This window comes from Sturnira hondurensis, unplaced genomic scaffold, assembly GCF_014824575.4.
Source record: "Sturnira hondurensis isolate 20B ecotype Veracruz unplaced genomic scaffold, ASM1482457v3 Scaffold0002597, whole genome shotgun sequence".
Lineage (NCBI taxonomy): Eukaryota > Metazoa > Chordata > Mammalia > Chiroptera > Phyllostomidae > Sturnira > Sturnira hondurensis.
In genome coordinates this window covers 482,486-498,490 of record NW_028075228.1, presented here as the reverse complement: position 1 = coordinate 498,490, position 16,005 = coordinate 482,486, and the positions used below count along the sequence as shown (strand labels likewise).

The 16,005-nt window shown below is 38.0% G+C and overlaps 1 protein-coding gene across 6 annotated transcripts in view; it reads left to right on the top strand.

Moving 5' to 3' along the window:
- The window catches only part of LOC118982947 (zinc finger protein 568-like), a 28,590-nt gene extending 14,107 nt beyond the window's left edge, over window positions 1-14,483 (top strand). For 3 of the 6 annotated variants that reach the window (XM_037040137.1, XM_037040138.1, XM_037040139.1), the window contains 3 exons: window positions 1,454-1,583; window positions 1,875-1,970; window positions 12,956-14,483. In XM_037040137.1, the coding sequence (XP_036896032.1) occupies window positions 1,454-1,583; window positions 1,875-1,970; window positions 12,956-14,391 (1,662 nt within the window). In that variant the 3' untranslated portion in view covers window positions 14,392-14,483. The remainder of the gene's footprint in view (window positions 1-1,453; window positions 1,584-1,874; window positions 1,971-12,955) is intronic. The other 3 variants (XM_037040141.1, XM_037040140.1, XM_037040134.1) reach the window with 1 other exon arrangement.
- The last annotated feature ends 1,522 nt before the right edge of the window (window positions 14,484-16,005 follow it).

Here is a 16,005-nt window from a genome sequence, read left to right as displayed (position 1 = left end):
CTCCAGCCAACTGAGCCACACTGGCCAGAGCTCCACACTGTCTTTCTTGATAGCATACTGCATAATCTGTTTTTATATCTTTTAGACTACTAATTTTTCTTTCAGAGAATATTTATTCCATTCATTGTGTAATTTAATTTTAAGTACTATGGTTTTTCTTCTAGAAGTTTTTCTTTGTTTCTTTTCAATCCACCTGTCATTTGCAGAGTTTTGTTTCTTACCATCTTGCCTCCTATTTTAAAAATACGTTAAGTGCCTGGTTTTTTATTTTTTGGCATTACTGAAAGGTTTTTCTCAGGCTCCGCCAAGAAAGAAATGCCAATCAGCCATAAAGTCAGGCAATAAAGAGCTTTATTGGGGTTTGTGCACCTGGGTGAGGTTCCCCCCCGGTCTGCAGAGTGAGGCCAGGGGAAGTCACACCCAAGCAGGGAATGTCATGGGGTTTTATTTTTGTTGGCTCCCTGTGGGAGCTGGGGATTGGTGCCCTCTGAACAAAGCAGCAATATAGCATTGGTGGTCTCTTCCTCGGACTCGGGTTACTGTGAGGATGTCCGTCTTGGCAAAGTCCAGCCGGAGCTTCCTCCTGTCCCTGCCTACCCTAACAATTATCTGTGGATCTTTGTGGGTGTGATATTACCCTCCAATATTTTATTTAATTTTTTTCAAATATAATGAAAAGTTTAAGCATTTACATATCTTTCTGACTATTTGATCATGGAATTATGCCTCTTCACGTTTCATTTTTATTTAAGTGAAATGTATATTAACAGCCATTTACAATGTGGTGTGCAGTGGCATACAGTACCTTCACGATACAGTGTTGTATTATTTTTGACTCTTGGGTCATTTTCCTTGGTATTAACCCGTGGATTCTTGAGCCCTGGTTGTTTCTCTAGGATTAGACAGTGTTTGCTTCTGCTAATAGCACTGCCAAACCAGACTGTCTTAAAATAGATTCATAGATGGCAAGTTTTTTAGATTCACTTTAGTAATGTGAATGGGGTGTCATGCCACCTATAAAAATGATGTCTGGTTCAGACTTAAAAAAAACTTATTTATTGTAAAAATGGGAATATGATCCCAAGTGTTATATGCTGAACATAGAGTGTGCTGTGTACTTCAGTGTACGATTTTATTTAATTGGGAAACACCAGTTATATGGCCTTTATTTATTCCCAGACCTGGGTGGATAATGGAAGAGGATAATGCCAAGAGGCTGTATTTATAGTTGCAAGCATTTTTAAGAATGATGTGTGTACCAGGAATGATGTGTGCTCTTATCACGCTTATTCCCATACTCACCCATCCATGTTGAAGGGTCCAGCATATCTTTTTTATCTCTTATCACTCTTTTCCCAACAGTGTTCCCTTACTGAATTGCTTCCTTCATTTTCTTTTATTCTATTGTAAATATTTTGTCTATTAATTTCTCAAATAGTGTGTTCATCTGTGGTTTCAGGGCTTGAAGTTCAAAGATGTGGCCATTTTCTTCTCTCAAAAGGAGTGGGAGTGCTTGCACTCTGCTCAGAAGGATTTATACCGAGCTGTAATGTTGGAAAATTATAACAACTTGATCTCACTGGGTAAGTTTATCTGCCCCTCAAAATTCAGAATTTGCCTTCTGGAATGTTTATGTCCTTTGTTATGAATTTCTTGTGAGTGGTTTTTCAAGTGCCTGGCTGAATTAATAATTCTTCCTTGCCAAAGAATGATTGTTTCTTGTGCAATTAAAAATTAGTTGCTCCATTTTACAATTTTATCTTTTTCATTCCTCTGACCCTTACCCTTAATCTACCTAATCTTGATAATCATGGACTGATTTCAATTCTGAGATATCCACAATATACCTTCGTCCCCTTTTTTACCTTGAGTAGGACTTTCTGATTCTAAGCCGGATGTGATCTCCTTATTGGAACAGGGGAAGGAGCCCTGGATTGTTAAAAGGAAGGAGACAAAAGAGTGGTGCTCAGGTGAGTGATGGTAACTCATATGGAGAAGGCCATGACAGGTGGGTCACATAGTTGAGTTGTGAGAAGGCAGCACTTCTGAGATATTGGGAGGACAGCTCTGTGAAAAGGCCTGAGATCTGGCAAAGAAAGGAAGGGTGTTTCATCATGAGGCCTCAAGTTTTTACTTCACTTAATATCTTTTTGCACCTTTTCTTCATATTACCCTCTGATTTCATGAAGGAAGGGCCTTCCTCCTTCTTGGGAGATAATCATTTTCCCTATGCTTTGGGTCCTGTTTTATCCCGACTTTTTGAAACAACTCTATTGAGATATAATTACTGTAAAAATCCACTTACTTAAAGATAGTTCGTTGGTTTTTAGTGTATTCACAGAGTTTTGCAACTGAGACAACAGTCTAAGTGTAGAACATTTCATCATCCCAAATGAAACCCCATACCTGCTAGTAGTCACTACCCACACCCAGACCTATGCAACCATCAACCTACTTACAATCTTTTTTATTTCTATAAAGTTGCTAGTGATATCTCCTCTTTCATTCCTAATATTTTTATGAGTCTTCTCTCTTTTTTCTTGGTTAGTCTAGCTAAAGGTTTGCCAGTTTTGTGATCTTTTCAAAGAATCATCTTACAGTTACATTGATTTTCTCTATTTTGTAGTCTATTTTGTTCATCTCCCTCTAATCTTTATTATTTCCTGTCTTCTGATATCTTTGGTTTAGTTTGCTCTATTTTATATAGTTTCTTAACATGTATAATTAGTTTATTAATTGGGATCTTTTTTAATATAGGCATTTTAAGCTGTTGATTTCCTTTTAAGATCTGTTTTAACTGTATTCCATGTGTTTTGGTATGCTGACTTTTCCTTTCATCCAACTCAAAAGTATTTTCCAATTTCTTTTGTGATTTCTTCTTTGATTTGTAAGTTATTTAAGAGTATGCTATTTTCTCTCTCCTTATGGGCCTTCTGGCTAGTTTATCTACCCATTATTGAAAGTAGGGCATTGATTTGTTGAATTGTCTTTCTCTTCATTTCTGTTAGCATTTGCTTCATGTATTCTAAGGCTCTTTAATTAGTTGCCTATATGCTTGTTTGTGTGGGAGCTTTGCCTGCAGAGCAAAGTGTAGAGCAAAGTCCCATGGATGAGAGTAAGTCTACCAAGACATGATCTGCTTGGGATCCTTTTAATCAATGGACTTTAATTGGGTTCAATTTGCACAGGAATACAGGTAAAGCTCATCACTCGTTGCCAAGCAGTAAGGATCAAACAATAGGTAACATACAAAGAACTATGAGGGCTTATTCTGAGTCAGAGTCAGTTAAAGAGCTATAAAAATTTAGGAAACAAACTCATTTCATGCTTGGACCCTTATCATTTACATTGAGGATATTCTTAGCAAAGCAGGTTTCACAGGATCTTATGCATTCTTTCTTAGGCCTGATCACCCCGAGGAACCGCCCGTTCCTGCCCCGGGCTGCACTGCCCTCCAGCATTGTTTCAGGCTTAAGTCAGGCAGGGAAAGTAAGGCAGCCAAGAGAGTAGGAGACTTCTCCCAGACAGAATGAGGACTCAGGCTATGTCAAAGCCAAGGTCCATCACCCCCTTTTTCTATAGACCCCTAGGTCCTTCCCTGAGGGCCCCTTTGTGACCATGTCTGTCTTAGGTCATCCCTCCCTTGAGGAATCTTATCCTTCGTTGGCTAACCAGTCATCTGCTGGGGCCAAGCAGGTTGAAGTAAAAGGGGACAGAGGCAACACCCCTGCCAGGGAGGTCAGCTTTGTCTCCTTAGTGGCTTAGGGGCCCTAAGTCTCTCACTCTGCCTTAGCCGTGGGGGGTTATAGCTTCTGAAACCAGGCATGGTGGTTCCCAATACTTATTGCTTATATAATTTCCTGAGACTGACCTTCTTATTATAAAATGTTCTTTTTTTCTCTAGTTACAATTTTTAGTATTAATGTCTGTTTTGTCTGGTAATAATATACCTATTCACGCTTACTTTTGATTAGTCTTTGCATAGTATGTCTTTTCCATTTTTTTTCTTTTAACCTTTTTGTGTCCTCTAATTGAGTGTGTTTCTTATAGACAGCATATACTAGGATCATGTTATTTTAATACCTCCTGCCTATATCTGCCACCTGTTTGAGTACTTAATGTTTACATTTAATGTGATTATCAATAGGGTAGAATTTGTGTCTGACATGGTGTTTGTTTTCTACATGTGTTATTTTTGTTTTATACTTCATTCTATTATTACTGTAATTTATGTTAAATATATGTTTTCTAGAGTCCCATTTTAGTTTTATGATTGTCTTTTATTATCGTTTTTAGAGTTATTTTCTCAGTGGTTGCCCCCCCCCCAAAATTGCAATTACATCTTAATTTAAAATAATTTAGTTTGGATTAATCACAAGTAAACATTGGTAGGCAGAGTAATGACTCCCCCAAAGATGTCCATATCCTAATCCCTGGAACCTATAAATGTGTTGCCCTTACAAGGCAAAGAGGAATTAATGTTGTGAATCAGCAGGCCTTCCATTAGCGGCCCTAGATTATCCACCTGGGCTCAGTGCAATCACAGAGTCCTTGAAACAGTCAGAGGTGTGACAACAGAAGAAATGCACAGAAAGATACAATATGCTGACTTTGAAGACAGAGGAAAGGGGCCCTGATGTGTTAAAATAAGCAGTCCTTAGGAGTTGGAAAAGACAATGAAATAGATTCTTCCTTTGAGCCTTCAGAAGGGAAGACAGTCTTGCTGTGGACACATTTATTTTAAAAATTTAAAACCTCTGTCAGAGTTTTGATCTCCAGTATTGTAAGATAATAAGTCTTGGGTGGTTTCAAGCCACTATGTTTACGTTAATTTCTTATATCAGAAATAGGAAACTAATGTACCATCAACACATTTTTATAATTATTGCTTTATATGGTGATCTTTTAAATCAGATAGAAGCAGCAAAGAGTTCCAAACAAAAATACATTTATGTAGTCTTATATTTCTCTATCTAGTTACCTTTTCGTGGGTTCTTTTTTTGTGGATTCAAGTTATCTCTTGTTCTTTAATTTAAGCCTAAACAACAACCTTTACGCCAGTATAGTGGGTGCATGGTGAGTGAAGGTGAGAGCACCTTAAAATGAAGATGAATAGGAAGCAGGTTCCAGACAATGCATTTTTGCAGGTCTAGTAAGGAATTTTTTATTGGGTTGGCCAAAGTTCTCTCTCTCTCTCTCTTTTTTTGTAAAATGGCTCTAATAGCACTTAGTTTTCTTTAATTTCACTTGAACAATTTTGTTAGATTGTATTGTGACAGCTGTCATGTCAGCATGCATTTTTAAAAAGCTTATCAAAATTGGTGAATTTTGAGGCCCTGGCTGGTGTAGCTCAGTGGATTGAGTGCGGGCCTGTGAACCACACGATCGCAGTTCAATTCCCAGTCAGGGCACATGCCTGGGTTGCAGGCCAGTTCCTGGTTCCCGGCAGGGAACGAATGAGAGGCAACCATACATTGATATTTCTCTCTCTCTCTCTCCCTCTCTCTCTTACCCTTCCCCTCTAAGATAAATAAATTTAAAAAATTTAAAAAAATTGGTGAATTTTTGTGTAAACATTTTAATATTGAAGATGGAAGAATATAAGCAACATTTTTGGCATATTATGCTTTATTATATCGAGAAAGATAAAAACACAACTGAAATGAAAAAAAAAAGATTTGTGCAGTGTCTGGATAAGGTGTTGTGACTGATCAAACGTATCAAAAGTGGTTTGCCAAGTTTCTTACTGGCGATTTCTTGCTGAATAATGATCCACCAGTGAAGCAGACCAGCTGAAGTTAATAGCATCAGATCAAGACATTGAGAACAATCCATGTTGTACCATGAGGGAGATAGCCAACATACTCAAAGTACTCATTTATTGGGGTAAATCAGTAAAGTAATTGGTGAAAATGAAAAATATGTCTTTTATTTTACAGAAAAAAAATATACAGACTTTTTGGTCAACCCAGTAATTTTATTGTTGAGTGCAGGGGGCATGCACTATATTTAAACAATGAGTCCCACTCTTTGAGTTGCTTCACAATCACTCTTGGAGATTAATAAAAATACCAATGACCATTCATTCATCAAACAAATAGTTATTAAATATATACTAAATACAGGTACAATAAAGGGCAGACAGACAATACAGAAGTAAAGAAGTTATAATCTATTGAGTTTAGAAGTGAATATACTGATGTGTGCAAAATGGGTTGATGGAGGGACACATATTTGATCAGGCAAGTAGAGCCAAATGTTTATTTTATAATTTGGTGTTGGGAATATGGGGTTTCATGGGCTAATTCTTTTAATATTTTTGTTTGAAAGTTTTCATAATAATGCTGGGGAAATAGAAATATGACATATGATGAAAGTGCACTGTAAAAAGGGTCCTGGTTTTCTAAAGAGTGATCTCATAAGCTGGCATTTAATTAGAGGTTAGAATGAAGTAATTGAACGAGTCATAGTGTTGTATTAGGGAAGGTATGTACATGTGAAGATTGTATAAGAGGGGTATGCTTGGCAAGCTTGAAGAATATCTGCTTGGTCAAGGAGCAAGAACAGAGTCAGCAAAAGGGACAAGATAGACAGTGAGGTCAGAAAAAGATAGTGCAGGAAAAGTTCAGGGAAGGCCTTCCAGACCACAAAGGACTTTGACTTTTACTGAGGTAAATTTAGTGGAGTTTTTGAACAGAAGAATGACATGATCTGACTTAATTTTTTATTGTTGTTCAGTTATAGTCATCCCACCTTTTTCCCCATTACTCTCCCCTACACCATCACCCCCCATGCCCACAATCCCCCCACACCATTGTCGACGCCCATGAGTCTTCTATTCATGTTTTGTATCCCTCTTCCCTTTGTTTCCCCATCCACCTTGCCCCTCCGCTCTGGTAACTGTCAGTTTGTTCTTTATTTCCAAGTCTCTGTGCTCATTTGTTTTGTTGATTAGGTTCCACTTACAGGTGAGATCATATGGTATTTGTTTTCATTGGCTAGCTTATTTCACTTAGAATAATGCTCTCTCTCCAGTTCCATTCATGCTATTGTGAAGAGTAGGAGTTCATTCTTTCTTTCTGCTACATAGCATTTCCTTTGTAATGTACCACAGTTTGGGGGGCGTTGCATTTTTGTATTGTTCAAGTACAGTTGTCTCCATTTTCCCTCCACCACTTTCTGTTTCTACCCTACCTCTACCTCGGACCCTAAATATTTCTCCCTTTAGCTTTGTCCATAAGTCTTTTTATATGTTCCTTGATAACCCTTCCCCGTCTTTCCCCCTTACATACCTAACCACTCCTCTCTGGTGACTGTCAGTTTGTTCTTTATTTCAGAGTCTCCGGTTATATTTTGCATGCTTGTTTGCTTTGTTGATTAGGTTCCACTTATAGGTGAGACCATATTTTACTTGTCATTCACTACCTGACTTATTTCACTTGGCATAATGCTCTCCAGTTTCATCCAGGCTGTGGAGAAAGGTAGAAGCTCCTTCTTTCTTTCTGCTGTGTAAATGTACCATACTTTTTTTGATCCATTCATTTACTGATGAGCACTTAAGTTGCTTCCAACACTTGGTTCTTGTGCTGCAATGACCATTGGGGTGCATAGGTTCTTTCGAATTAGTGTTTCAAGATTCTTAGAGTGCAATCCCAGCAGTGGAATTGCTGCATCAAAAAGCAGTTTCATTTTTAGTTGTCTGAGGAAATTCCAAAATATTTTCCAGTGTCTGCACCAGTCTGCATTCCCAACAATGTATTAGGGTTCCCTTTTCTCCACAACCTCTCCAGCACTTGTTGTTTGATGTTTTGTTTAGTGTGGCTCTTCTGACCAGTGTAAAGTGGTATCTCATTGTGGTTTTAATTTGCATCTTTCTGATGGCTAGTGATGCTGAGGATCTTTTCCTATGTCTTTGGGCCCTCTATATTTCTTCCATGGAGAAGTGTCTGTTCAAATCCTTTGCCCCCTTTTTAAATTGGATTGTTTGTCTCCTGGACTGGAGTCATGTGAGTTCTTTATATATTTTAAAGATTAAATGCTTGTACAAGGTATCATTGGCAAATATATTTTCACGTACGGTTCATTCCCTTTTCATTTTGCTGCTATTTCCTTTAGCTGTGCAGAAGCTTCTTATTTTGATGAAGTCCCATTTGTTTATTTTTTCCCTTATGTCCTTGCTCTAGGGACATATCAGGGAAAATTTGTTGCATGGAATTTCTGAAAATTTCCTGCCTATGTTCTCCTCTAGGGCTTTTATGGTGTCCCAACTTATAGTTAAGTCCTTTCTCTATCTTCAGTTAAGTTGATGGTTGAGTTTCATTGTTTTGATTGTAGCTGTCCAGATCTCTCAACGCAATTTCTTAAAGAGGCTATTTTTTACTCCATTTTATGCCTTTGCCCCCACTGTTGAATATTAATTGACTATAGAGACATGGGCATATTTCTGGTCTCTCCATTCTCTTTCATTGATCTATGCCTTTGTTCTTATACCAGTACCAGACTGTTTTGATTACAGTGGGCTTTTAATATAGTTTGATGTCAGGTGTTGTGATCCCTCCTACTTTGTTCTTTTTTTCTTAAAATTGCTGCAGCTATTTGCAGTCATTTATGGTTCCATATAAATTTTTAAAGTGTTTGTTCCATATCTTTGAAATATGTCATTGATCTTTTAATAGGGATTGCATTGAATCTTTAAATTCCTTTGGTTAGTATGGACATTTTGATGATATCAGTTCTTCCAATCCATGAACATGATATATGGTTCCATTTATTTGTATCTTTCTTAATTTCTTTCTTCAGTGTTGTATAGTTTTCTGAGTACAGGTCTTTTACCTCCTGGGTTAAGTCTATTCCTAGGCACTTTATTTTTCTTGTTGCTGTAGCAAATGGTATTTTTTCCTGATACCTGTTTCTGGTATTTCATTGTTGGTATATAAAAATGCCTTCAATTTCTGAATATTGACTTCATATCCCACTGCTTTGCCAAATTCACTTATTAGGTCGAGTAGGGTTTTGGTAGAGCTTCTAGAGTTTTATATGTACACTATCATGTGATCTGCAAACAATGGCAGTTTTGCTTCTTCCTTTCCAATTGGATGCCTTTTATTTATTTTCCTTGTTGGATTGCTGTGCCTACAGTTTTCATTACTATGTTGAATAGAAGTGGTGACAGCGGGCATCCTTGTCTTGTTCCTGATCTTAGTAAGAAAGATTTTAGGTTTTACCTGTTGAGTGTGATGTTGGCTATGGGTTTTTCATATATGGCCTTCATTATGTTGAAGTATTCTGTCTCTACTCCCACTTTGCTGAGTGTTTTTATCATAAATGGGTGCTGTACCTTATCAAACACTTTTTCTACATCTATTGATATGATCATGTTATTTTTGTCTTTGTTTTGCTTATGTGATATATTATGTTTATTGATTTGCATATATTGTACCATCCTTGCTTCCCTGGCATATATCCCGTGATCATGGTTTATGATCTTTTTAATGTATTGCTGGTGGCTGTTTGTCATATTTTGTTGAGGATTTTAGTTTCGATGTTGATCGGCTCTATTGGCCTGAAGTTTTCTTTCTTTGTTGTGTCTTTATCTGGTTTTGGGATTAGGATGATGCTGGATCATAAAAAGTTTGGGAGTCCTCCCTCTTCTTGGATTTTTGAATAGTTTGAGAAGGATAGGAGTTAGCCCTTCCTTACATGTTCTGTAAAATTCTTCTATGAAACCGTCCAGTCCCTGTCTTTTGTGTGTCAGGAGTTTTTTGATTACTGCTTCAATTTCACCAGCTGTTACGTCTGATTAGGCTTTCTGCTTCTTCTTCATTAAGTTAGAAATTTGTCCATTTCACCCTGGTTTTCAGATTCTTGGTATATAGTTGTTTGTAGTAATTTCTTACACTCCTTTGTATTTCTGTGATCTCAGTTGTAATTTCTTCTCTTTCATTTCTAATTTTATTTGCATCCTCTTCCTTTTTTTCTTGATGAGTCTGATTAAAAGCTTATCTTTTGGGAGCTGTCCTGCCTGGTTTTAGGGACTGTAGCCTCATTAACGGACATTAAGGGTCCCATGGCTAGAGATGAGTGAAAAGGCCTTGGGGACATGAGCCACTAAGGAGACAGAACATTTTTTGCTGGCAGGAGTACAGCCCTTGCCTTCCTCACTTTCCCCTCCTTGGCCCGGGTGGATGACTGGTTAGCCAATGACAGGTAAGACTCCCAGGTGGGGGCAACCTAAGACAGGCTCAGTTGCAATGGTATATCAGGGAAGGACTTAGGGGTCTTCAGAGAAGGGGCAGAAAGACCCTCACCGCTTGGCTTTCTCATAGCCTGAGTCCTCACTCTTCCTGTAAAAGTCCCCTAGTCTCTTGGCTGCTTTGCTCTCCCCTCCTGACAGCCTGGAAATTACGCCAGAGGCAGCTGCAACCTTGTCCTGGAGCAGATGCTCCCCAGGCGGGGGCAAATGTGGCCAGAGAAAGAATATCCATTGTTTCCTGTGAGACTTGCTCTGCCCTGTTGCTATGAAATAGACACTTAAACTAAAGCCAACCATGACCAGAGACAGTCCCTGTGTCTCTTCAACTATCATCTGTATATGATGTCAATAGCATTTTGAGCATTGGTTGATGAGCTTTATGTGCATACTGTGTATCTCTGTGTGAGCTGAACTCAATAAGTACACAGGGAAGAAGGTATTCAAGACGCTTCTTCTTTGAGGGACTCCTGTCACCTTTCCTCCTCAAGCAGATCATGCATTGGACATTTTTATTTCATTTGCAACTGCCCGAGGGAGCTCTGCAGGCAGAGCCCACAGGTTTTGTTTATCTTTTCGAAGAACCAGTAACTGGGTTTATTGATCCTTTGAATTATTCTTTTAAGTTTCTATGTCATTTAAATCTGCTCTGATCTTGGTTATTTCCTTCCTTCTCTTGCTCTGGGCTTTGTTGTTGTTCAGTTCTTATAGGTGCAGGGTTAGGTTGTTTATTTGAAATGTTTCCACCTTTTACGTAAGCCTATATTCCTATGAACTTTCCTCCCAGAACTGACTTTGCTGTGCCCTGTAGGTTTTGGGTTGTATTCATTTTCTATTTGTTTCCAGAAAGTTTTTGATTTATTCCTTAATTTCATTGTTTACCCATCACTTTTTAATAGCATTTTATTCAATCTCCATGTATTTGAATGTTTTTGAATTTTTCCTTATTGGTTGCTTTCTAGTTTCAGGCCATTGTGATCCAAGAAAATGCTTGATATGACTTCAGTTTTCTTGAATTTGTTCATACTTTTTTTTGTATCATATCCTGTCCATTTGAAAAGAAGGTATATTTTGCTTTTTGGGGTGAAAGATTCTGTATATATCAGTTTTACCCATTTAGCCTAGTGTGTCGTTCAGTCTTCCTATGTTCCTGTTAATTATTTGTTTGGAAGATCTGTCCATTGTTGACAGTGAGGTGTAAAAATATCCTACTATGATTGTGTTTCTGTCTATATCTTTCTCGAAGTCCTCCAAGATTTTCCTTATATATGTGGTGCTCCTATGTTGGGTGCATATACGTTTACAATGTTAATAGCTTCCTAAGGCATTCTTCCCTATAGAATTGTGAAATGACCTTTTTTGCCTCCTTTTATGGCCTTTGTTTTGAAATCTACATTGTCTGGTATATGTCTTGCTACCCCACCTTTTTTTCCTGTCTGTCTACTTGGAATATTTTTCACCAGCCCTTCACTTTCAGTCTTTGTAGGTCTTATGTTCTGAGGTAGGTCTCTTGTGGACAGTATATATGTTTTCTTATCCATTGAGCTACACTATGTCTTTTGATTGAAGCATTTAATCTATTTACATTTAAGGTTACTATTGACAGGTATGTATCCTAAGCCATTTTTTCCTTTTGTACTTGTGTTCTCCTCTCTCTCGCTCTATACCTTCATCTTCTTAAAGCATTCCTGTTAGCAAGTCTTGCAAAGCTGGTTTGGTGGAGGTGTATTCTTTTAGCCATCTTTTGTCTTGGAAATTCCTTACTTTGCCTTCCATTTTATTTATTCTTTTTAACACCTTCCATTTTATTTATTTTTTTAAAGATTTTAATTATTATCTTTAAATAGGAAGGGAAGGAGAGAAGGAGAGAAATATCAATGTATGGTTGCCTTTCATGAGTCCCCTGCTGGGAACTGGCCTGCAATCCAGACATGTGCCCTGACTGGGAATCGAACCGCAATCATGTGGTTCGCAGGCCCATGCTCAATCCACTGAGCTACGTCAGCCAGGGCTTCACCTTCCATTTTAAATGACAGCCTTGCTGGGTAGAGTCGTCTTAGTTGCAGGCCTTTGCTCTGGAATATGTCTTACCGTTCCCTTCTGTCTTATAATGTTTCTTTTGAGAAATCAGCTGCAGTCAACCTTGTTTTAGCTCCCTTGTATGTCACTATCTCTTTCTCCCTTGCTGCTTTTAATATTCTCTCTGGTGATCTGACTTATTTTAACAAGAACACTTTGGCTATTATGTTGGGTATGAGATATTAGAAGGGCAACAGTGCAAGTAGGGAGACTCATTTAGAATAGTGTGTTAATCTTGGTATGGGATGGCTTTGGACAAATGCTAGCTATACTGTTAAAGACAACTAATTATAATCTGGATATATTTTGAGTCTATAGATGAGCAGACTTGCTGTTATTGTAATATCCTATTTTTTTACATTGTTGTTTAATTGGTCTTAGGTGGTTCCTAGACATTATATTTGTATAAGTTCCCCAGCATTCTGATCCTTACCAGAGGTTAATAACCACTTCCTTTTTAAGTTCCCCCCATTATTTCTATCCTTATTTTCCCTCTGCCCTCCTTTTTCAAATTGTAGTGTTAAGAGCTATTTATTTCCTATTCTTTGTCATTTTTACCTGAGAACTTTTATTTTTCCTGAAACATGAAAGAAAATACCTCCTTATTTCTTTTTTGTTTTCTTACAGATTGGGAATCCAGAAGAGAAACCAGTAATTTATCTCCAAAGGAGGGCTGTTGTGAAATTAAATCACTGCAACCAGAGATAAAAGGAAGGTCTAACCTTATGTGCATTAGGGTTAAAGATAATAGTGAAATCAAATGCTACCTAAAGAGACAACAGGATGAACATTTCAAACCAGCTCCAATAGCCTCTGAAGAAGTGTCTTCTTTCATTCAAGGCACAGTTTATAGAGTACCTCAGATAATTCAGACTGGAAGGAAGTCATGTGAATACAAGGAATGTAAGGAAGTTTTCAGGTACCAATCAGACCACATTCAACATGAAAGCAGTCATAATAAGGACAAAAACTCTAAATGCAGAGAATGTGGAAAAGCCTGGAATAGTAGGTCAGACTTGAATAAGTGTCAGAGAATTCATGAAAGAGAGGAAAGTAATGAAAGTAATAAACATGCCTTTATTAATGATTCTGAAATTACTGAACCTCAGAGCATTAATACTGGGGAGGAGGTTCTTAAATGTAAAGAATGTGGGAAAACCTTTCCTTCTAACTCACAGCTTAGTAACCATCAAAGGATTCATACTGGTGAGAAACCCTATGAATGCAAGGACTGTGAGAAGGCCTTTCCAACTATTTCACAACTTCATTTACATCAGAGAATTCATACACAAGAGAGGTACTATGAATGTAAGGAGTGTGGAAAAGCTTTCACCCGTCCCTCACACCTTTTCCGACATCAGAGGATCCACACTGGTGAGAAACCCCATAAATGTAAAGAATGTGGTAAGGCTTTTCGTTATGACACCCAACTTAGTCTTCATCAAATAATTCATACCGGTGAAAGGCGCTATGAATGCAAGGAATGTGGAAAGGTATATAGCTGTGCCTCGCAACTGAGTCTGCATCAAAGAATTCATACTGGTGAGAAACCTCATACATGTAAGGAATGTGGGAAAGCTTTTATCTCTTATTCACATCTTATTCGGCATCAGAGTGTTCATACTGGCGATAAACCGTACAAATGTAAGGAATGTGAGAAATCCTTTCGTCGTGGCTCAGAACTTACTCGACATCAAAGAGCTCACACTGGTGAGAAACCCTACAAATGTAGGGACTGTGGGATGACCTTTACTTGTAGCACGGAACTTATTCGACATCAAAAAATTCACACTGGTGAGAGACCCCATAAATGTAAGGAATGCGAAAAATCTTTTATTCGACGGTTAGAACTTACTCATCATGAGAGAACTCATAATGGTGAAAAACCATATGAGTGTAAGGAATGCGGAAAGGCCTTTGGTCGTGGCTCAGAACTTAGTCGACACCAGAAAATCCACACTGGTGAGAAACCTTACGAATGTAAGCATTGTGGAAAAGCCTTTATTCGTGGCTCACACCTTAGTCAACATCAAAAAATTCATGCAGGACAGAGGAATGAATGAGGATATGGGAATATTCAGAATTTAATTGACATCTGAAATTAATACTAGTAAAACAGAAACAAATCTCTATGATTATAAGAAAAGTGGGAAAGTATTTAAGGATAACAACTTAATATCAAGAGTTTGTACTATGAATGTAAAGTGTTTAAGGGCCAGAATGTTAGGAATTGAGAGGATTTCTTTGTGTTTCAGAATTCCTTTTCTATCAGAGTGCCATTGGTAAAAAAACTATGAATGTAAGAAAAATGGGAAAGTTTAGGATGGCAGCAAATGTATTGAGGCATTAATCATTCAAACCTTTCTCAAAACCAGGATCATTAGCCCTTAAGAGAGATTAGAGGATTTATAACATAAATAGCATATATATGAGACACCAATTTCTTTAGCTATCAAGTTATTCATCTGATAATTCATACTTGAAGGCTATGTTAATATTAAAATTATACCAGATTACTTGTCCTTCCTAAATCATGATAGTATTTGCAAACTCATTGTCTAAAATTAGCCTAAACCAAGTAAGAGTACGGAAAGGTTGAACCAATATTTAGTCTTTATTGTTTTCACTATTATAACTCATTTCTTATAAGGCAAATTATTATTTTTTAAAGTGTTTTTTTAAAGATTTTATTTATCTTTTAGAGGGGAAGGGAAGGAGAGAGGGAGAGAAATATCAATGTATGGTTGCCTCTCGTGCCTCCCCTGTGGGGAACTGGCCTGCAACCCAGGCATGTGTCCTGACTGGGAATTGAACCATGATCCTTTGGTTCACAGGCCCGCACTCAATCCACTGAGCTACACCAGCCAGGGCTAAATTATTTAACTATATCTAAATTTTCTCACTTCTACATTAATAATAACACTATAATTCTTAGTAGCATTGTGAAGATTAAATATCTTTTTTAAGTGTTTGCATTGTATTGAAAATGTATTAGGACTTCCAGTCAAGATGGAGGTATAGGTAGGCACACTGTGCCTCCTTGCACATCCAAAATTAAGGACAACAAAAAAATTAGAAACAAAAAACACAACCAGAACTGACAGAAAATTGAACTGTACGGATGTCCGACCACCATTCATCCAGACCAATGAACCAGGCAAAAACTGGGAGCAAGAGAGACCGCACGATCCAGGGCCCCAGGAAATAAAGCCTAAAAGCACTGATTGAAAACACTTGTGGGGTTTGAAGTGCCAGGAGAGACTCCCAGACTCACAGGAGAATTTGTTGGAGAGACCCACAGGGTTCTAAAACATACACAAGCCCACAAACCTGGGAATTAGCACCAGAAGGGCCCAATTTGATTGGGGGGAGCAGCAGAAGGGATTGAAATACGAGAGAGCAGAGCAAGGGCTGTGGTTCCCTCTCTGACATCACCCCCACATACATCCTTCACAACCCAGCTACTGGGTTGCCGCACCCTGGCACACACATAAGACTCTGCCCCTCACTATGTAACAGGTGCCACCAGACCAAAAAGTGGCTCAAATGGAAAAACAGATTAAAGCCTCAGAGCCAATACTTTTAAGTGACCAAGAGATAACCAGCCTATCAGATGCACAGTTCAAACGACTAGTGATCAGCATGCTCACAGAATTGGTTGAAAATTAGATGAAAAA